Source organism: Lagopus leucura, unplaced genomic scaffold (assembly GCF_019238085.1).
Source record: "Lagopus leucura isolate 7727_CA_CO unplaced genomic scaffold, USGS_WTPT01 138-6_obj-0_obj, whole genome shotgun sequence".
Classification (NCBI taxonomy): Eukaryota; Metazoa; Chordata; class Aves; order Galliformes; family Phasianidae; genus Lagopus; species Lagopus leucura.
Window position 1 is genome coordinate 20,413 of NW_024966328.1, and position 23,047 is coordinate 43,459.

Below are 23,047 nucleotides of genomic sequence, written 5' to 3' on the forward strand. Positions count from 1 at the left end.
ATAAACCTTGCAGATAAAATACAAACAAGAATGAGGAGGATGTAGGCTGAACGTGTGTGTGTACAGAGTGTGAGGAGATGAAAGGGATGAGAAAGTGAAAGAAGGCACTTCCCACACCTTGAAATAACATTGGCTGAGTGTGGCGTAGCACGAGCTCACAGCAAGAAGCCACTGCACGCTGCCCTTGCTTTCCTTCAGCAGAGCTCTTCATTGAACAAGCAATGGCTGCACAAGTGATGGGAAGTTAGGATGGGCTTCGGAAAATCTAAAGCCTGCATTCAAACAGGGAGAGTAAACTGAATGGGATATTGATGGTAGGAATGACCTTTTGTTTTTAGAAAGGCTGAACCGTTTCTCTTGCACTTCCGACAGGAGCTGAACCTGAACAGCTCCATTCACCGATGAGCCCAAAGCAAACCAAGTCTGACTCCACTCCCAGTGTTGTCTGTTCTTTTTTACCCAGGTTGCAGAACAGAATTTTAAAGCTTTTATATTGCCTTCCCTATAGCAATGTACTGTGTAATGCATGGGTAGATGTTTGCCACCGAATAAACTTTGTTCAGCAGTTGAATGGAATTGGTTCATCAGTGGGAGGCCAAACAGAACTCATTATTGTTAATGCTCAGTACTTGTCTGGGTAATAATAGAGCTAGTAGCATGACTGGTGAGCTGCTAGTGGAGTATGGATGGTGCAAAATGTGCTTCTTTGCTGTGCTGTTTGGGAGAAATCTGGTTATGTTACAGCACAGAGTTTCAGGGGCTGAAATCAGACCCATTGCAGTGCTGAGCACTCTCTGATTTCTGTCAGTTTGTTTTGCAGCCTGTTAAAATGGCCACAAGGTACTTGTGGGCTCTCCTGAGGGTACTGCTGGCTCTCCCCTGCCTTGCCTGGTGGCCCCATCTCTCAGCTCATCTTTTATTGCGAGGTTTCAGTGCGGAGGTGGGGTGAGGTTCCTGAGCTCTGTCACTGATTGCAGCCCGTTGTTTTCTCCCTGAATTGATGCAGTTGCTCAGTGATAAGGGGAATATCAAAGCTGAATGGTGTGATTGCCTCTGAGGGAAGGATTTGATTCTCCTTGCCAGTTCTAACGTTTATCACTCTATTTGGACAGGCGAAATGGAGGAAAAAGGAAGGCAGGCTTAATTTCAAGGTGTCCTAATTGAGCCATTCAGGCCGTGTGTTGCTGCCTGCCATGGGGAGGGTTCCTGTGCTGGGCTCCTGTTTGCTCCATGGTATTTCCAGGGGCTGAGGCTGACACATAACTTCTCATCCTTCCAGAATAAGAACAGTGGCGAACCTGAGGCCAAGCAGTTCAAAGAAGACGAGGAAGAGGAGAATGTCAGGCACAGGTAATTATTTATTTATTCTGACTTCTCTCTCGTATATTGTTCAGGTACAGCCCACCTGTTTGCTGATTAGGATCTTCAAAAATGCAGTTTTTGTTTCGTTTTGGTGTGAATAACTTGCTGCAAATAGTCTGGGATAGGGGAATGAAGAGAATGCTCTGGCTGGCTTACAGCAGGGTGTTGCAAGGGCATGGTGATGTTGTGTCAGAAACACCTGGAAGACAGATGCAGTTCAGATTCCCCTCAGTTGGAGAGCCATTTCCAGGATCCAGTCCAAGTCCCCTGAATATCTCTAGAGAAGGAGACTCTACCACCACTGTTCTACCATCTACCACCACTCTACTACCATCCTGTTCCAGGGCTCTGTCATCCTCAAAGTAAAGAAGTTCTTCCTCATGTTTGTGTGGAACTTTCTGTGTTCTACTTTGTGCCCATTGTCCCTTGTCCTGTTGGTGGGCAGCACTGAAAAAAGCCTGGTCCCATCCTCTTGGCCTCCACGCTTCAGATGCTGATAAGCATGATCAGATCCCCCCCACTCAGCCTTCTCTTTTCCAGGCTGAACGGTTCAGGGCTCTCAGCCTTTCCCCACCAGGCAATGCTCCAGGCCCCCCCTGTCTCTGCAGCCCTCCACTGTGCTCCCCCCAGCAGTTCCTTGTCTGCCTGGAACCAGGGAGCTCAACACTGGGCCCACTGCTCCAGATGTGGCTTCACCAGTGCAGAGCAGAGGGGAGAAGCACCTCCCTCACCCTGCTGCCATGCTTCTGTGCAAGGCACTCCAGGCCTTCTGGGCCATCACAGCACACTGCTGGTCAACCAGAACACCCAGCTCCTTCACAACAGAGCTCCTTTCTAGCAGCTCAGCTCCTAACGTGTACTGATGTGTCTCGTTATTCCTCCCTAGCCATAGGACTCCACACTTGCCCTTGTTGAACCTCATCAGGTTCCTCTCTGCCCAACTCTCAGCCTGCCCAGGATTCTCTGTATGGCAGCACAGGCACACTGCTGTGCTTTCTGTCACTTACACATGCGTGGTTTGGAAAGTGCACTTTTTTTTTTCTGTGAACAGAGACCTGTGGGCTTTGCAATGTGCACATGGCTGTTTAATTGCAGCTCACTGCTGTTCCTTCTTGTCACTGGAAAATGTGAGCACAAAGCCAACCCAGGCAGGGTGCTGCTCCTGTCGGAACCAGCTGACTGCGCTTGGTTTCCTGTTTCTACTGATGCTATCAGGTCGGCTCTGGAGACAACAGGGGGGTGAGGTTTGCTTAAAACTTTTGGGATGTAGGTTTTCCTCATTGCTGTTTTTCATCACAGCATCTGTTTGTGCATGAGAGCTGCTGCTGTGGGGAAAAAGTGGAGTAGAATCTATTCCCCTGCTTGAGGGGATAACTCTCAGCAGAAGCTGCAAGCTTTCTCCAAACTGCCAGCATCCATTTTCTTTTTGGGAGAGAACAAAACTCTGGATTGATCATTGAAGCTGAGCTTTTACCGTTGGCACACCTGGAGGGTTTTGTGCTGGAAGGTCTAGGCTGTAAGAGGTGTTAAAGATCTTGGAAACGATGATGAATAATGAATCATCAGCTCTTGCTTTCCAGCCCTGCCACTTGATATGCTGCATGGCTCTCTGCTGGGGAGCACCAAGCTAGCAGTGACACTCCTGCATCCAAGCTGGAAGTGTGAATTGGTCACTGAAGTCCCAACAGTAATCCTTTTCTCCACTGGGACTGATTTTTAGCATGGAGGATGCTTCTTTTTAACCACTGCTGAGCATCCTGAAGCATATCAGAGGTGATGCAGTGTCATCCCAAATCTTCAGCATCACTGCTGCCAAGCTGGGAGGTCATTTCCTCTAACATGTGCACACTGGTGAGCTCTCCTCTTGCAGCAAAGCCTTCTTCTGCCTGTGGGAGATGCCCTGAAGCTTCAGTGAGGTTATAGAGATTGGAGATTGTTGGGTATGAACCTTCTATTTCCAGTCAGCCTTGTACCATGCCATGATGCAGATGTGGGTGCAGGGCATCCACAATATGTGGGAATAACACCTTTAGGGAGGGCAGCAACTTTTGGGGCAAAAAGTTCCCTTTCCAGCTCAATTTCTCCTCAGGAGCCTGCAGCTCTATCCAACTGCTGTGTGTTTTGTCAGGATCTCAACATCTATTTGCAAGGTAAATGAGAGCAAGATCTGCTTTGCAGGAAATGTTTGAATCACAAATTTGGCTGAGACAATTCTTAGGTTTACAACTGAACTCCATCCCATCTAGGGACTTTGTTGCTTTCTGCTGTCCTTGTTGAATGCTCTTTCTCTCTTGCTGAAATTGGATGTGTGTTTTTAAGCAGAATGCCAGCAAGCTGCTAACTTGATTTCATCTTAGATTTTCATTTCCTGGTAGCAAAGCTGAGCTTTCTCAACCCTTTGAAATAGGGAACTGCTCTGCACTAATGCCTTGTGTGCTGGTGATGAAAGGTAAGCTGAGCTAATGTGAGCAACAAAGGGCTCTGGTAGCTTGAGTGTACCTTCCCTGCTGGCTCTGCTGCTTTCTCAACCTGAAAACCACCACGCACACAAGGCCATTGAAACCCATAAGTAGTCTTGTGGCCCATATGTAGAGACTTGTAGAGACTATGTAGATGACCTGGAAGAGGTTTCTGACTTTCTTGAGGTCAGGAACAGCTCTGCCTGCTGCTTCACCTCTTTGCAGCTTGGCTTTAGGGCTGGTTTTCACCTAGCTGAGATGTTGGTGAAGGGCTGAGCCCATGTTGGGGACTGGACTTCACACCCTGCACTGCAGGCACGACCGAATATTTTCTTGCTGCCAATGCACCAAAACAGTTTTCAGCAGCTTCCTGTTGTTTTTTTCTGACCTGCTCAAAGCTCCCCACCCTTTTTTTTGTTCCTTGTTTTTATCTTTCACACTACAAGATACCACCGCAGGAACAAGTGCTGACGAGGCCCTCTGTGAAAAATGCAATCTGCTTGCAGCAATTTCAGCTCCGGATATCTCTCATCTGCCTCTCAGGGGAGCTTATATCTGTAATTGCTAAGAGCTTGGGTTATTATTATTATTTTTTTTAACCAGTTTTGCTCAACCCAGTGACCAGGAAATGCCTCCTGCTGTGGAGCAGCCTGCCATCAGCTTTGGCTGTTGCAGGGTGTGGATGGACTTCGGCCCTTCTGCCTGGTTCCTGCAGGAAAAATGAGCTGCTCTGCTCTGAGCTTTGAAGTTCAGCCACAGTTCTGCAAGCAGAGCTCGTCAGGGATGTTAAAAATGTCAATAAATAGGCAGGGTAGGGCTTGGAGAGGGAGGAGGAGACCCCAAAATCTTCTTTTTAACTAAAAACGAAGCTGCAGCAAACTGCAGTTAATCAGCTGCAGGTATTTCAATGCTCAGTCATCCTTTAAAATTACAACTCCATGTAGTGCTGCTTGCAGAGGTGAAGTGCTAGGAGGAGGAGGGGGAGGCAGGGCTGGGAAATGTGGGCTCTCCCACATAGGAGGAATGTCATGGGGCAGATCAATCCTTTTTTTGTTTTGTTTTTAAGGCTTTTTCTTCCAGTGTTGGCATAAAAAAAAATAATACAACAGTGAATGTGCTGGGCTTGGCCTGGCAGGGCAGCAAGGCGGGAGCATGGACAACCACTGTGCAGAGCTTCCATACATCCTGTGGTATGGAGAGATTAAAAAATAAGTGTATGGGTAAAAGCAGTTGTCTGTGTAGGCTAAGCTTGACATGTGTGTGACAATGTGGTGTTATTGATAGAAATCTGCATGAGCAGCCAAACCTGTGACTTGGGCTGATGTGGAAGCTGTATGGTGAGTCAGGCTGTGTTGTCACTCTGTGTCACTGAGGGATCAGGTGCTTCTCCTGCAGCAGGGAAGGGCAGGGGCCAGGGCTGGAGGTGGCCAGGGGTGAAGCTGGAGCCTCCCAGCTTCGATCATGCTGGAGGCTCATGCTCATGGGCTGGAGAAGGAGGAAGGGCAGAGCTGCAGAGTTCAGCACTGTTTCGAGGCCAACAAAAGGGATGTCAGCATCCTATAATCACCCAGGTGCTCCCAAAATACCTTCAGGACCTCTTTGTGACTTGAGCCTCAAGGATGGCAGATTGCTCCTGACCTTCCACCAGCTGAAGGAGCTGGAGAAGCCCCATAAAGTATGGACAAAGCTCTTGTGCCAGCTGCAGGGCCCATCACCAAGCTCCTGGTGCTGTGTCCTGTTCTGCAACTTTGAGTGTAGGCTTTCTCCTCATCACATTTACAAATATACAGCCTGGAAAATGCTCATGTGCCTCCTAAAGCTGCGTGGGAGGCCAGACAGCCCCGTGGCACCTGCCTGCATTTCAAGTGTTTTGCAGCTTTCTTCAATGCAGCACCCAGAGATACGGCCCCGAGAAGCACTTCCTGAGAAACCAGCTGTTGGGGGCTTGGAGAGAAGTGCTTGTTTTTTGGCATTCCTCGAGTGCCTCTCAGCAGCCACTCGAGGAGCAGGATGTGCTCCAACACGCTCAGCTATTTGAGCAGGAGCAGCACGCAAGGTGGGTGCTGGTGGGAGCCACTGCTCTCTGCCTCTGTTTGTTGCTTGTTCCTTTTCAGCCCCAAGTGAGGAATCCAGGGCTTCACACCGTTATCAAACAACAGCTTTGGACTTCTGTGTTGTGTCCTATGGAGATGCCTCGATCCTGCTGCAGGATGATTTAAGGGAGCCTTCACCAAATGCTTGGGGTGTGGAAATTACTTATTTGTTTCTAACTTGGAGGAGGTACAGATTGCCCTGCAGACTTCTAGAAAGGTCACCATGCATAAAGAGGCAGCCTGGAGATGTATGGATCTTGCTATGAGCTAGCCCAGCTGTAGGGAAGCTCCCAGGCAGGCTGCAGCAGGAGGGGATGCTCCCAGATATCCAGGAACAGATGTCAGAGCCATCTGCAGGAATGGAGAGTGTAAAAAAGAAGGGTCTGTGAAATGAAATCTGTACCAGGATGGATGAGTGCTGCACAGTAAGTCTCGCAGTGCTCCTGGAGGTTGATGATGCCGTGGCACAAGGAGCGGGGGATGGTCCCCTAAATCATCACTTCTTCAAGGCTTTGGGACCTCACCTGTGTCTTCTGTAGCAGTACCTTCACGACGTGTTCAAACAGTGCTTCTCAGGACCACCCAGCAGTAAGTGGAATTTGGAGAAGCTGAGAAATTAAATGAAATTCTTGCCGTGGTTGCTCTTGAAAGGACGAAATGGAAATTGTTGTCCAGGCTGTGTGGTCTCAAGCAAGTTGAAGTAGTTGTCAAAGAAGAGTAGAAGGCTTTGGAGCAGCTTGAGAAGGGCAAAGGTCAGCAATTTGTCTGACCATATGGTATTTCTCCAGGACTTCAGAAGAAAATAACTCAAACCAGCCAAGGTGGGGATGGAGCACCTCCCTAAACTGCTTCCAAAGACTGAAAAGTCTCTTTTTGGGGATCTGGGTGTTAAGAGTGGCTTCTTTTTTGATGGTGGGTTGGCTGCAGCAGAGGAAGCATCCTCACCAGTGGCTGGTCATCAGCATGCGTGTGCTTCACTGCCAGACTGAAGAAGTCCTCTTATCAGTTAAAAACAGTGTTTGCTCCATAAAGCCCTTGAGGCTGAAGGAGTAAAGCAGAAATAACTTCGAAGTTAGCTTTGAGTGTCCTGCTTTGCAGTGAGATAAGTCTTTGCATTCTACACATAACCTGCGTGCTTTGCCACTTCTACCACTCCTGCTTCAAAGAAAGGCTGATGTCCTTCCTTCTTCCCAGGACTGATCATAGTATCATCAAGGCTGGAAAAGACCTCTGAGATCACCAAGTCCAACCCCAGCTCACCCCTCTGCCCGCTGACCACATCCCTCAGTGCCATCTCCATGGTTCTTGAATACCTCTGAGGATGGTAACTCTATCACCTCCCTGGGCAGCTGTGCCATTGCATCACTACTCTTTCAGAGAGGAAACTGTTCCTAGTATCCAGCCTGAGCCTTCTGGCACAATGTGGGACCATCACCTCTCATCCTATCGCTGTTACCTGGGAGCAGAGGCCAACCCCCACCTCACCACAACCTCCTCTCAGTTGCAGAGAGTGATGAAGTCTCCCCTGGACCTCCTCTTCTCCTCACTGAACAACCTCAGCTCTCTCAGCCACTCCCCACCACACTTGTCCCATTATGAACCACAATGGGAAGCAGATTTGAGGCATTCCTGAGTCTGAAACAGGGAACCTGCCACCACTGTTGGGCTTCAGTGAGGCACCGAAAGGTTTGTGCATCACTTCCCTTTGCAAACCCTGCAGTTCCCCTGAAGCTTGTGATGTCCCAGCAGCTTGGTGCTTGCTGGTCCTGAGTGAGGATGCAGGATGCTGTGTTTCCTACGTGGGGTGCTGTGTTCTTTCTTAGCCAAGCCATTACTGCTGGAGCGTCGCATCCTACAAGCTGTTCTTGCTAACCTGGCTGCTGTGTGCTCGTTCTGCACAGAGCCTGTTGTTAACTCTGTTTTCTTTGTTGTCGTGGGAACTTTGATAATTTGAGAAGCATGCTGGGCTGTCTCTGTGGAACGCAGCGCTGGAAGAACTGCTGACACCTGAACTTTATTTAACCCACTCTGTGGAAGGCCAGCAACGTCTCCTTAAATATGTGTTTTTAACCCCTGCCTTCCTTCCTTCAGATTGTTAGGGGTGTAGCACTGCTAGCTCCTCATCCATCTGCTCGTTTTCAGAGATGCAGAGAAAATGGCAGAGACCACAGTGAAATGGGGAGACCAAGGCAACAGCTTCTGCTGCTGGGGAGCACAGCACTGCTGGGTTCACTCATGCCAAAACCCCCAGGGAGCAACCACGGGCGTTCTGGGTACCAGCAATTACTGGAGGCAGGTGTGAGAGCTTCTCCTGCATCGTGCATTTAATTAAAGGGATCAATCTGTGTTTGTTTTTTTGCTCCTGCAATTGGGCATGGCTTTAATAAGGATCTGAAAGCACCAGGGGAAACTTGGAGGGTGCGGGGTGGATCTGGGTGCAGCACTTCTGCTCTTCATCCCTGCGAGCGGCTGCTTCCCTTCTGCTCTGCTGCTGTTGCCAAGTTGTGCATTATGCTTTTTTTTCCTCCCCTTTTTATAATCTCATGGATAAATCTCAAGTGAGCACGAGCAGTACTGGGCAGCGAGGCTTTGGTGTGGCTGAGCAGCCGCCAGAATGTGTCCTAAATGGTGGGTGTGAAATATCTCCTCTCAAGGTGTAGTGCTGAGCTGAGAACAGCTAGCTCAGCTCCTAGCTCTTTTGTTTTAGGCTCTCCGGCCTTAGGGGAGGCTGTCTTTGGTTCCCATTCAGCTGCAAGGAAATCCTTCTGTACGTGAGCTAAAACAAGCAGAAAGTGTGGGAGAGGTTGCAGGTTTGCTTTCGGCAGGCTCTGATGTTGTCACTTGGGATGATAAATCCTCCCCACTGAGCAGGAGGCAGCCCGTGGCCAGATGGCCAACATCACTGCCTGACATCCATCACCTCCAGGGTGAGTTAGCTGCTTCTCTCCCTCCTTACCAACTCAGTCCTGCTGATTGGAGCCTGTAAAACCAAGGAATAACGAGGATTTCTGCGTGCTGCTCCATCACCCAAGATCATAGAATGTCTTCAGGGACGGGGCATCTACCACCTCACTGGACAACCTGTTTCAGTGCCTCACCGCTCCTACTATAAAAACCCTTTCCTTATATCCAGTCTCAATCCTCCTCTTTTAGTTTGAAACCATTTCCTGTCATCCCATCAAAGCAGATCAGCAGTCAGAGGCCTTACTGACATCCAAATGGATGACATCAGTGGCTCTTCCTTGTCCAGTGAAGCAGTTGTGCATCATAGAAGACCGTTAGGCCTTCTGTCAGAGTTCCCAAAAAGAGCCACCATGCTGGCTGGGGAGTGACAACAGTCCAGGTTAGTGTAATAAATGCCTTCTCCCAGGGCAGTTTTACATAAAAATACCCATAAAATTGCACAATGCAGGGCAACTGCTTCCTCCTTCCTTTCAACAGTGCTGTGGAAACGTGGGCTATTGTGGCTTATGTTGATGTGGAGGATTGGGCAACCAGAGCTTGACACTTGAGGAATTTCTGCAATGTCCTAACCTGCCTGGTCCTGCTTCCCACTGTGCTGGTTGCATTTCTCTGAGTTACATCTTGCAGAGGGACTGCCAGAACAGAATGTGAGGTGTTGGGGGGCAGACACCAGAGAAACAACTATACTTGTGTTGGACTTGATGGTCTTTGTGGGTCCATCCCAACAAAGAATATTCTATGAGTGGGCCAGGGGAGGTTCAGGTTGGATATTAGGAACAATTTCTTTTCCAAAGGAGTGTGGTCAGGTGTTGGCATAGGCTGCCCAAGGAGGTGGTGGGGTCACCATCCCTGGGGCTGTCCATGGAACGTGGAAATGGGGCTCAGTGGGCATGGAGGGCTGGGCTGGGGTTGGACTGGGGGATCTGAGAGCTCTTTTCCAACCTTAATGATTTTATGATTCTATGAAACCGTGGCAAAGCCAAATTTGCAGAGGGCTCAGCTGCACGAACCCACTACTGTGAGCAACCCATAAAATCCACATCCAACCACCTCTGTGGGTCAGACCCTTTGCATGTAGGTGGAGCTTGTAGGGTGCTGGCAAGCAGGGTTTGCTCAGTGCAGGATGCTGGAAAGGTGTTGAGATGAGATGAATGTCACTGCAGAGCTCAACAGTAACACCTGGCAAGGTAGGAATGAGGCAGAAAGAAAACCAAGATGTTGCCTCTGGGTATGGTGGCAGAGCAAATGACAAAGGTTTGCCCTTTGTGGAAACTTGTAGGGTGTGCAGCTTAAATCCATGCATTTGTGTGTTCTGAAACAGCTCTGTTAAATGTCAGTCACCTCAGGCACCAACCTTGAATGATATTTCAACAAAGAACAAGCAAATACCTTGTTGTTTCTCCATGCATATAGTCTAGCAGAGAAGTGACCCAGGTGAAAAAAGAACAGCCTTTAGAAGGGGCAGAAATAGTATCTGAATATGGGGGGGGTGTATACATTGAGGAAATGGTTGTGTTGTGTTTTGTGCAGTCTGGGGGGAGCTTGTAGGTCACCATCACTTCCACAGAAACCTGCATTCCCCCTTTTGCAGCTCCTTTGCCCTAGCTGTGGTGTGACCAGAAGCATCTCTAGTGAACTGTTAACATCTACCCAGGAATATTATTTGGTCCCCTCCTTCCCATATTGGGATTTCTGTGGCTGGTCTCTGGCTAGCATGCACAGGTCTCATTACTCTATGCTTCCTTCCCAGGGAGCTTATACTGCGAAACTATGACCCTGAAGATGAGGAGCTGAAGAAGAGGAAATTGCCCCCGGCCAAGCCAGCCTCAGGTGAGTGAGAGTGGGAACCTGGGAGTGGAAATGAGGGAAGAGCAGAGCAACAGCACTTGCCGTGATGATGCTGATGCCTCAGCAGGGATGAGAGCATGCAGAGCGCCTTGCATGTGTGCACTGCAGAGGTGCACTTTAATGCTCCATAGAGATGCAGACATTCAAGATCAAGCAGGACAGGGCTCTGAGCAGTCTCATCTAGTTGTAGGAGTTCCTGTTGGCTGCAGAGAAGTTGAACTAGATGACCTTGAAAGGTCCCTTCTAACTCAAGTGTTTCTATGGTCTGATCCTATCCCACTCCTGAGCATTCCTCCCACCAGCACTCATGGTGCTGTGGGCATATAAAACAGCATAGTGCTCTCTATCCAGCCAGCCTGTTGCCAAATGAATGAATTACACCTTTCCTTTCCAAAATCAGGTATCTGGGAAACCTCTGTGCTCCTGGGGTGTAACTCCAGCCCCAGGTTGAAGAGTCACCAGGATGTATTCTGGTTGCAGCTGTTGACTTCAGATTCTGGGAGATGTGTCTGCATGCCCAAGCCATGTTGGGAGTGAGAGTGGTGCTTGCAGGCTCCGTTGCTTCATCATCCCCGTGGGGTTGCACACCCTGCAATTGCACAAGTGGGGTGTGTGTCTGAGCACACACAGTCCAGCCCAAATGAGAAGGCAGATGCTCGGAAGAGCCAGGCTCTCACTGCACGATTCTCAAGGAGATTGGGGCTGTTTTGTTTGAATTACCTTTAAACAAATATTAGTCATGAGTCTAAGGACGTTCAGTCTGTTGTTTCCTAGCACTGAACTGCTGCACAAAGGGAGGCAAAGGGTAGGAGTTCCCTTGATCTTGAGATATTAAGTCCTCCTGGAATATATCTCTTTAAAAATGCCCTAAATAAAAAGACTGTCTTTGGCAGTGATCTGCTAGGTAGGAATGCTGACACTGCGCTTTCTTTATCCTTTTGTTAAAGTTTCAAACTTCTTCAGCTCTTCCCCTGTGTGTGGGTTGGAATTGGAACAGCAGTTGTGACTCTTTCCAGTAAAACCCATGTTCTCTGCCAGCCTGTTTGAGGCTGTAGTGCTGCTCCTGTGTCTGGAGTAACCCTGGGCATTTTGGGCAGGGAGGAGGACAGGAAACAGGTGCCAAAGTGGGTTCATATTGCCTATCCATCGGGCTGATGCTGGAAGCAGGATTTTGTTCATTCCTGATGGAAGTGCCCTATCCTTGGTGGCCACACTGTCACCTTGCACAGAGCTGGAACTGATGGATGGAGGGCTGTTCCCAGTGCATACTTTGCCATTAGCTCCCCAGTATCTGGAGTCATTTGTGTAAGGGCTGGGCTGGAGCTTGGTCACTTCTGGGGCATGGTTTCATACCATGGCCTCATAAATGAATCATAGTGAGTCAAATTGCAACTTAAAGTCCTATGGACATGCAAAGTGGCGGGTGGATGCAGCCCTTGCCAACATGGGATTTGAACCCAATAGACTTCCTGCTGCTGTTTATTATGTTTAATTTTTAGTTTTACATTGTTTTCAGATAGTTTTTATAAGTCTCTAGAGTTTGGGTGGTGAAGGAATGTGTGTGCCCACGTGGATTCACATGTAGGTACTGTATTGTTAAAAGTGATGCTGTTCAAATTGGGCTTTTGTAAAAGCTTTTCCAAGGGCTCTGGTGGGTCTCCCCATGCCTTGTCCCCTTGGTGTCCCGTTGTGCTGATGCTGATCCTGTTTCTCCATCTAGTGGAAGACAAGGTGAAGGACCAGCTGGAGGCAGCTAAGCCAGAGACCATCATCGACGAAGTGGTACGTATGGAGAGCTGCTCTGTGCTGGACACACGTCTCTGTTGCTTCCAGCTCTCACTGGATGTCTCCTCTTCCTCCCTAGGATCTAACAAACCTGGCCCCCAGGAAGCCAGACTGGTGAGTGTCTGCTGAGCTTTGCTCCTGGGAAAGGAGTGTTTGCATCACCTGTGTGTTGCCATTCCCTGGAAGTTGTCCAAATTGGGCTAGAAGTGCGAGAAATGGGAAACCTGTTGGGAAACACGTGGCATGGGACTGTTCTCTCCTTTCTTTGCTTATATCATGTGGTTCTGCCAGTCCCTTTGAGGTACTTATCAGCAAGGTGGCTTCAGTGCCAGAATCATCATGTTGGTTTGCCCATGAGCTGCGTTGTTTTGCTCTGCTCCATGATGTTCATAGGAGAGCAAAGGAGTTTCTTTCCTGCTAGGAGGGGAGCAACTTGGCTGTGTTCACAACTGGTCATGGATGTGTTCTGATGTCATCATTTTCCTTCCTAGGGATTTAAAACGAGACGTAGCCAAGAAGATGGAGAAGCTGGAAAAGAGGACTCAGAGAGCCATTGCTGAACTGATCCGTGCGTGGTGGTACCAGGGGGATGGAGTATGGGGTCACCAATTGTCCTGGAGGGATGACACACCAACAGTCTTTGTTGGGAGCTCAGAGCCTTACTGTTGGGCAGGGAGGGGTAGTGAAGCTTCATTCCCTTCCCAGGGGAGAAGGTTTGCATGATAAGGAAGAATGGTTTGCAGGCATAAGGGCTTCAGTTCAGCTTTTCTACCAATACAGAGGGCAAATTGCTGAGTAACTGCTGTTTCTCACTTGCAGGAGAGCGCTTGAAAGGGCAGGAGGAGGAGTTGGCAGCAGCTGTTGGGTCAGCAAAGCAGGATGGAAGCGACTCGGACTGATGTGCTCCATCTGGGCATGGGCTCTACCAGCAACACTGATCCCATCACTGCCAGGTAGAGGAGCCTTGCTGCTGACCAGCATTTTGCCAGGAGCCCATGAGTCCTGGAGGAAAGGGGCAGATCTGAGGAGCAGTGCTTCCCTCTGTGAGGCTGTGGCTGGTGGATGAAGCATGTTTCACAGACCACTTTTTAGGACTACAGAGGGTTGAGTGGGACAGACATCCAGTTTGCCTTGAACTTGGCAGGGGCAGGGAAGATGTGAGCGAAAGGGCCAAGTGCAAGAGAAACATCCAGGAAACTCTCCTCTCACTTTCTTGGTTAATAGATCCTCACACAGCCTACAGCATTCCCTAGGGGCCCTGCTTTTTGTCAGGGTGCTCCTTTCTGCAGAAAACTGATGTCACTGTTACATGAAACAACAGGGTCTGGAAAACATCTGCTCAATATTTTCCCCCATGGTCACAGCCAGTGTGTACAGAATGACTCCTGGAAGTGCTGTGTGCTCAGGACCTGTTGGCTGCTCTGTGTTGGGAGAAATGTCCACCTGAGAGGCTAACATGTGTTTTTTGTTTGCTGAAGCTTCCAGACCCTCCAGGCTGTGCAACGTGCACCATTCCTTTGGATGTTTTATAATTGACAAAGTTTGTTGTAACAAGTATTTTCATAATAAAATTATCCTGCCGTGGAGGAAGCTGTTGCTCGGTCTGTTTGCAGAGGTCTGTGCAGAGGCAGCTCACTTCATCTTCCTCGTATCTGTGGTGGCTTCAGACCATTTGCTGGTCCCTCTTTGCCCTGGGGATGGGGACCAGCTTCAGTTGGTGTAAGTTTGGGGTGGCTGAGCTGTACTTTTTGCTCCTAGAACTCCTGGGTCTGAGCTGTGCTGTGGATCCTGCACCTCTGGATGACACCAGGCCCATGTTGTTGTCTCTTGGCAGCGGGGGGCTTGGACGTGTTGCAGGTTGGGTGCCCAACAAAGTGGGTTCCCAAGCTGTCCTGCATTTGGTTGGAAAGCATTTTTTGCCTTGAGGTGGAACAGCCTTGATGGCAGTATTTAAAGAAGAATTAACCTGTGATAAAAATAGCTGTCCCTGCTAATGCATGCATCCTGCTGCTTTTAAAAGCCTGCTGGGGGGAGAGGTTAATGTGGCTTAATGTGGCTCCTGGCCTAAGTGGGCAACAGCAGCAGCCTGTGAGAGATGGGGGTTGCATTTCTTACCACGATTGTTGTGGGTTAAACCAGGCCCCTACACATGACAAGGTGCATCCAGATGGATGGACAAGTGAGCCTAACAAGGAGACAAATGTTGTGCCCAGAGCATGCAGTGAGATCTGTACACCCCTGGACCAGAAGGCACCCAGTGATCTCCAACGTTGGTGTGTGGTTGTGGGCTCCCTCTGGGCTCTGTGGTAGAAAAGCACCTGGGATGAAAGCCCAACCACCTTCCCATAGGATGCTCTTAGGTCATTTTTATTGCTTTGTCCCATTCTTGGCAGGAGACAGCGCCAATGCCTTTCATGCTTCTGCCCAGACTCTTTCTGGCCAGGAATCCCACAAGGTTTCCACCACTGTGAAGGTGCTGCTTAGTCATGTCAGGTGAACAGCTGCAAGGAGAATTTGGACAATGCTCTCAGACCTAAGGTTTGGAATGGTTCTGTGTGGAGCCAGAGGTTGGACTCGATGGTCCTTAAGGATCCCTTCCAGCTCTGGATATTCTGTAATTATATGGAAAATGGGAGTGGATACGCTGATGTGGGGCCATGCTTGGCGTGGGACAGAGCATGTGATGATGCTTCTTGGAGCATGACCTGCTTGAAAATGAACAGAACCCACCAACTTATGACAGGGATGGCTTCTCCATTCTCAAAGCAGAGCTGTCTGCGATGCTCGTGACCTTCCCTGCTGATAAACAAGATGAGTGTTTAATGGTAGCTCCACCATCTGTGTGCATTTGTGGTTATCGGTTACCGTGGCCAACATGTATTTGTGATGTGCAGTAGCTCACTGGGGAGGAAACGGGAGCGTGATCCCACGTCCCCCATGGAGCCACAGCCTCTTCCCTATGAGATGCCCTGTAGATGTCAGCAAATCTCCATGCACAGAGCTGCACTGCATCCCAGCTGTTTCCAGCTGCTGGACTGTGTGCATAGGATCCAGTGGCGCATGCTTTGCCACACACATCCAAGGACCTGGAAACAGAAACAGGGGACAGCCCTCTGCTTTGCAGTGCTTAGAGCAGAAGAATTTTGCCTCGTTGACTTTAAAGGGATATAAATTCCCATTAAGCTCTGGGCAAACCTGTGCACTGTATGATGGCAGAAGTGCCCTTTTTGCTCTTCCCCTGCAGGAGGAAGAGCTCATTTGAAGTAGTTATTTCCCCCCTGCAACAAAATGAAAGCAATTAAAACCTGCTTTTCAGGTCAAAGCCATTCTCCCAAAAGTTGTTTTCTCTTTCAGCTTTCAGTGAAAATGACATTTGGAATTGAAAATTCAAAACCTTTTCTTCTAGGAAAAGACAAAAGAAAGCATTTTCACTTTGACTTTCTGCTTCTATTCCCAGCTCAAAGGATGCAAGGATCAAGCCCAGACTCCTGGGCTGGGATGAGCGAGAGGCTGGATCCCAACTGGACCATGTGAATCATGGACACCAAACCTGCACGTGGGAGCTGGGACCTCATCCCACTGCTGGAGACAGTGGCTCTTTGAAGGCCTGTGCAGCCATGCTGCATTGCTTCTGCCTTCCTCAGGCTTGAGCACGTCCTGTCCTCAGTCAGTCCTTCCCAAATGGGTCGGGATCTGCTGTTTCAGCAAGAGAAAACTACACAACCCTGACCTCCTTTGGGGTGGGAGTGCTGCAGCTTGTAGCAATTTCATCAAATAACTGCAGGCTGAGGTTCAGGAGCCCAATTTCTTAAAGAAGAAGAAAGCGAAGAAGTGAGCCCCAGGAGTTTTGCTTCATTTTTAGTGACAGTTTGGTCTCTTTCTATAAAAGCAGAAAATTGACCAGTGTAGCTCTTGGAGTCAGGTGGCATCCATCTCAGCATCTGCCTGTGACTGGCCTGGAGGGAAACAGGCTTTCTGAACTGGGGATGCTGAAAGAAAGAAAAAAAGCTTTCTTAGCATCCCATAGCTGGAGTTGAACACATCTGTTAATGTAATGAAATTCAGCCACCCAGGCACTCCCTGCTAGCAAGCTATCTCAATTACGACTTAATATCCTATAGGCCATATATCTTTCTATATATTCATGAAAAACAAAGGACTAAGCCCTGAATACAGATGGAGCTGGGGGGAGGCATCATGAGAGAGGGGCTTTTTGGAGGCTGCTCCTCACAGCCCAATGCTGGTGTGAACGTTGGCAGCCTGCAGTGGTTGGGTGCTCCCCCAGTGCCAGCCCAAAGCGAAGATCCCTTGCTGGGTGTCCATCCTGGGGGGTCCTAATTCTCCATGAGTTTTACTTGTTCTTGCAGGGAATTGTGTTTTGCGAGTTGTTTGTTTTTTTTCCCCCCAAGATGGATTTTTGACCATTAAAGTTGGCCACGCTGGAAGATGCCTCAGTGATCATTTGTAGTTTCTGGTCTGTGTAGTTTCTTGGTCTGTGTATGTATATATTTGTGTTAGTTACACGTATGTTTGCTCTTGTTTTTTGCAGGAATTTTATTAGTGTTAGTAGCAGGCACAGGTCTCAGGACAAGACTTGGACCTTGAGCTTGCAGAGGCTTGGGCTTGTTGTGTTCTGTGAACTTGATGGAATCATAGGATTTCCTAGAATCAGAATGGATTGGAAGTTCTAACACCCTTAGCAATCTGTCTCTTCTCACTCCAGCCCCACTCCTTCTATCTGCTTTGGTTTTGGGTTACGTCTGCCCCTGTTTCTCTTTTGGCCCCTTCTTGTGATCTTGGTTGATCCACAAGGACTCAATGCATCTTCCCACCAGCACGCCTTAGGCAGTGCATGTGGGGATGTTAGGAGGCACAGGGAGTCCCACCATGTGCAACCAGCAAAGCCCTCATTGGGAGAGCTCTTCTGGTGGTTTGTATCCCAGAACATGATCCCACTACACAGCTTGAACCTACATGGTTTTCCACTTGGTGACTTCTGTCTCCCGCCTTGCTCCATGAAGGTCTTAGAGGTTAAATTTTCATGCAAGAAGGTTCAAGGCATGATTTTGAGATGTAGTTTGGAGGAGACCATGCCTCTGATCAGCAGGTGAGAGCTTCCATCCTGCTTATGGACCCATCCCCTGTACAACCCAAGTCCAGAAGTGTTGCCTGCAGAAAGCAGCCTTGTGGCCAAGGTCTGGAGATGACTGTGCGCTCTGAGACCAAACGCCTTGCACCTTCCTTTACAGTATGCACCAAAATGTGCAAAATTCAGTGCTTCCAGGACATGACATTGCCATAGGTAGATCATACCGTAACCTGAACGTGCCCTGCAGTGTACACTGCTGTAGGAACATCTCCCAGAGAGGTGGTGTTACTCAGAACATTGCATTTGGTGTCCCGTGCACTGGCCGTGCTGTGCAAAACTCAGGATTTGCTGTGAAAATTTGCCTGTGAAGTGCTTGTGGCTTGTGGATGTCACATTTCTGCCCTATTCTTTCAGCAGGAGCCTCTTTGCAAATAAACTGTGAATATTTCTGGGCAGATTTTCAAATGAGACTGGGATCCTTCAGAAGCAGTCAGCTTTCATGGCTGAATAATAGAAGTCGGTAGGAAACGGGGTTTTCTTCCTGTTTTGTGGGAAATCTCATGATTTTGGATTCTTTTCCCCAAACCAAACCAAATTCAAAGCTCTCCGCAAGACAGAATAAAATTAAACAATCATATTGGGCCAATCAAAATGCCGTTCTGAAGCTGAGTTGTGCTCTCTGTGATCTGCCAGTGCCAGAATCCATCTCTATCAAACGCTTAGTTTGGTTTTTGCTTCTTCCAGGAGCAATTCGGCCACATTATGGGAGTGCTGGAGAAGCTGTGATTTCAGACCCAAGGAATGTTATTTCTTTTTACTGAAGAGTGCTCAGACCTCTCTCTGAGCAAGCTCAGCTCAGCTGAGCTCTGAAATGACTGTATCCTTGTGAGCTGCAGTTTTCCCAAGTTGGTGCAGACACTGAATACTGGATTCATCCCATCCTACTGCAGCCCTTTCCCTATGGTGAGCTCCCTGGGGCTGCAGTGATCCTCTGAGCTTTGGGCTGGGCTGTTCTCATTGCATTTGTGGTCTTTCCCAGTGTCCAGAGTAAACCAGTCCATGGTGGAGGCAGAGCTTCTGCTGCTGGGTGGTGCACAGGTTCACTCTGGACATGGGGAACGTGGAAGGGGAGAAGGGATTACATAGCAACCAACGCAAGCAGTATGGTACGTCAATGGAGTTAAGCATGAATTATAGTAGAATCATAGACCCATAGTCATAAAATTGTAGAATTTGAGTTGGAAGGACACTTTAATATCATTTGGTTCCAGTCCTACCATGGTCAGGAGCACCTCCCACCAGACCAAGTTGCCCCACATCCCATCCAGCCTGACATTTTTATGCTGTATCTGGCCTGTCCAAGGTTACAGATCCCTGTGAGAAGATGCTCTGCACTCTAATGGAGATCAGCCCCAGATACTTGCCCTGGGTGACCACTTCCACTGTGAGATGGGGATCTGCTTTTTCAGGTTATGAATATAGGAACTAGCAAATTAGGAGCCCTGAGCACCTGGCTGTTGGTATCTGCTGGTCAGAAGATGGACCTTCCCACCTCAGACAATCTAGGATTCTGTGCTTTATGGGGAATCCTAGCAGCACCAGGAGGTGAAAACCATCAATGTACCCCTATGCCGGTTGATGCACATATTGCTTTTTTTTTTAATGTCTCCTTATTTCTTGGAAGTAATATTTCTTTTTCCTTCATCACTGGGGAGCAAAGTACCCCTTGGGGTAAGGGCACACCGTATATCAAATATTACTCTTCCCAATGGGGTGTTTTTCCTTAGATAATTAAGCAGTCCATGGCAGATTTATTGTGCTATGGATAGCCTGGTACCATGTATATTTTTTTCCTTCCAGGTTACAAGCTCTGCCTCAAAATCATTCTAAAGGTTGCTGCAGACTGGGAAACTTAATTCTTGCTCCCATACACCCTATGAAACAGGAAAGAAAAAGTGATTCTCTCTATAGTGTTATCCACCCTCCCATATTCTATGTCTTACACACAGAAGTATGTCTACTAGATCCCAGTTTGGGGCTGTATTGGTGGAATGGGACTAAGGTTGCTAAACCAGGACAAGTTCTGCTGTACACATGAGGTCTGGCTGGCCAACAGCATCCCTTTTTCCTGCTACTCCACTTGTGGCTGTGCCTGAGAGGGAAAGTGGGTGGTTCATCACCCACCTTGGCCAGTGCAGAATGGCTCATTGGGTGTGAAGAGAAGGATGGCCAAAGCCTTGGGACAGCATGGCATGAACCACAAGGATGTCTTCCCTGGAGGACCCAAGGAATGACCTGTTGAGTGCCCCACACACTTTAGCAGCATCACTGCCCCATCTATGTAATTAAGTGCATCTTGATTTAGTAACCACGCAGTGGCTTGGGAAGTGAATTTAGCTAAATCAAATTAAGCCACTTCAGTTCTGAATAAGAACATCCTCGCAGGGTCTTAATGCAGTTTAACTGATATGCTGCGTACGTTAACTCAGATTAATTTTCCCCAGTGTCTCTGGGTAGATGAGCCTTCAGAACCAAAGAGGCCTGAATTTGTTTTAGGCTAATTTATTTTAGGAATGAGTTACATAAATCAAATTATGGCTCCTTGGACTCATGGGTGGGAGCAGTGGGTTGACGTGGTTTGGACTGGATCTCTTTGAGAGCAGACCTTGAGCTCATTTCCTCTAACTCTTGGACACAGGTATTCCTGAGGTCAACTTTTGAATTTCTACTCAGGACAGGGCCCGAAAAATTGGGGAAAGCTCTTCCATCCGCTGCTGTGATTGAAGACATCTGGGAATCTGCAGGCATTGCTGTGAAGAATGGAAACCATCATGGTTGAGTTCTGGGTTCATGGGGAGGGTTGGCAAACAAGGAAATAAATATGAATTTTGGTAATGTTGGGGAATTTGAGGATGTGAAGAGGGAGGTCAGGAAATGGTGGAGGTGAATCATCTGGCTACAGGAGAGTCATGGCCCTCCTGATGTGCCATCTAAGAAGATGATGATGGTAATGATGATGATGGCATTCAGAGAGGACAGTATCTGTACAGAGGATCCACTAGGGCCGTCCTCTGGCCCCATCCACAGCCAGACCATAAAGCCTCAGCACTTCTCATTGGGACTCAGAGGTGAAGTCCGGAATAAGATGGATGCTCAGGCTGATCATGGATGAGGTTGTGTGCATTGGGGCACATCTGCATGGAGTCAGCTGGGCTTCATGGTCCTGGTTTTTCCCCCAGAGGGTGGTGAGGCACTGGAACAGGTTGCCCAAGGAGGCTGTGGATGCCCCATCCCTGCAGGCATTCAAGGCCAGGCTGGATGTGGCTCTGGGCAGCCTGGGCTGCTGGTTGGTGACCCTGCACACAGCAGGGGGTTGGAACTGGATGAGCATTGTGCTCCTTTCCAACCCAGGCCATCCTATGGTTCTGTGATTCTGTGATTCTGTGATTCTGTGATTCTATGAAAGAGTGTGGCTCAGCCCCATTGCCTGGCCTGTCAGTTATAGTCAGCTGAAATGTGACTAGGGGAGAAGTGTTGGCCATGAGATGCAGTTGGACTGGATCCAAGGAGTTATATTTAAGCTGCTGAGATTTTAAGTGGGATTTTGCCAACACTTAGCTTATACGTGCACGGTAATTCAGCAAAATGCAGAAGGATATGAAAAACAAAACAAAACAAAGCATTTTAAAGCTTGCTCTTTCTGCTCATGTTTTGCTTGGCTGCTCTTTCACCCTGATGCATAGCTGGTTAATAGCACAGCTTGCTCTGCAGCCCTGCAGGCAGCTGGAGGTGGCGCATCAGTGCAGCAGGGAGGAGGAGCAGCAGGTTGGGTGCATCTGCTGGGGATGCCCTAATTGATGTGGAAGTGCTCCCTGCTACAGGGAGAGCCATGTGCTGGGAAATTCTCTTGTACACCTTCCATGCGGGTGAATTCAGCTAACAAGCTCTGGGGCACACTGTCTGCCTATAGGTATATTTATCTATCTCAAACCCATCTATAAATGAATACAAAAAGTGAGTGCACGGAAGATGCAGGAGAGGTGTATGTATTTGTTGGTTGCATTCCAGCAGCCCCCTTGCAGCAGTTTGGCATCCCAGTCATTTGTAGCAAGGTTAAGGAACAAGATGCAATGTTTGGTTGGAGGAAAGGCTTTCCTGGCCACAAAGAGCTGGTGCAAAAATCAACTTCCACAGCACAGTTAGAGAAACCCTTTATAAGGATCATCTTTCTGCACAGGGTTTGGAGTCTAGATAGATAGTAGGGTTTGGTCTTGCTGCTCCAGATGCTGGGGAGGCTTTGGGAGCTTTCCCTCACCACGGCAATGTGGGCCCAAGATCTTGGTTGAGTCCTGATGATGGCATCTCATGGGATGCCTCCACACCTCCACCTCTGGCTCTGTTTTTTGCAAACACCGTCTGCTGGTGCTGCTGCTCTCCCAGCCTTCCTCTGAAATAATGTGCAACGGTCAGTTTTCCCTTGGTTGATGCCATTTACCAATGCAAAAAGTGCTGGTATGCTGCAAAATCGGCAAGGATGGGAAGTGCATCTCCATGGGACTCTCCTGGTCACTTGGTGTAGTTCATCCTCAGCCAACACAGTGCCCTTTTTCTAATCGTGATGTTTCTCCTGCTCATTAGAAATGCCAGCTCCTGCCTCTTTCAATTGGCTTCACTTCTGAGCTCTTTGTGCCCCAGCGTTGATGAGTGACATAGCAGACAGCAACGTGACACCCTTCTGCTGGTTGTACAAGGAGCATGGATGAGGCCATGGTTTCAGGCATTCATCTGCTGCAGAAACATCAAAGCAAAAGGCCAGTTTTTGACAGCTGCTGAAAAAATCCCTTTGTGATGTCCCTGGGTAGACTTCTGTCCAGATGAGAGATTCTGCTGGCTGCCCCCTGGGCTGGAGAATTGGGAGCATTGCTGCTTTTGGTAGACAAAAAAATCCCTCTTCTGGGTTACGTACCATCGTGACTCACCAGGTTTTCAAGTCCCCAGAGCAATTTTCTTCAAGATATTCTTCCACCCCCCCACTATCATCTTACAGAACTGAGCAGAGGCTGTAGTGCAAAACTCATAGAATCACAGAATCATTGACGTTAGAAAGGACCACTAAGATCCTCCAGTCCAACTGTCAACCCATCAACACCATGCCCACCAAATTCAGTTTCCTAAATGTTTGCCATGCTTGAGAAATGGTTGCATGCTTCCTAGCGCCATCTGAGATGCTTTGGAAGTGGCTTGCAGATGGGATTTGAGCACTCTGGGAGATCTGTGGTCCTATGTGATGGCAGGTGGAAGTGTGGAGGGATCTCACAGGGTATTTCATATAGCATGGGATACCTGATCAAGAAATAACAGAAATCTTATCATCCATCCATCCTTCCTTTCCTCCATCCATCCATCCATCCATCCATCCATCCATCCATCCATCCATCCATCCATCC

General features: G+C 48.6%; 1 protein-coding gene across 2 annotated transcripts in view; it reads left to right on the forward strand.

The window, feature by feature from the left end:
* The window catches only part of CCDC12 (coiled-coil domain containing 12), a 37,223-nt gene extending 20,287 nt beyond the window's left edge, over positions 1-16,936 (forward strand). The window contains exons 2-8 of one of the 2 annotated variants that reach the window (XR_006182631.1): positions 1,280-1,350; positions 10,629-10,708; positions 12,447-12,508; positions 12,591-12,625; positions 13,003-13,079; positions 13,331-13,464; positions 15,969-16,936. Coding sequence is in view for 1 of the 2 variants with exons in the window: in XM_042893082.1 (XP_042749016.1) it covers positions 1,280-1,350; positions 10,629-10,708; positions 12,447-12,508; positions 12,591-12,625; positions 13,003-13,079; positions 13,331-13,410 (405 nt within the window). In the remaining variant the exon portion in view is untranslated. Of the gene's footprint in view, positions 1-1,279; positions 1,351-10,628; positions 10,709-12,446; positions 12,509-12,590; positions 12,626-13,002; positions 13,080-13,330; positions 14,098-15,968 lie in introns of those variants that run through there. The other variant, XM_042893082.1, reaches the window with a different exon arrangement.
* Positions 16,937-23,047: the final 6,111 nt, after the last annotated feature.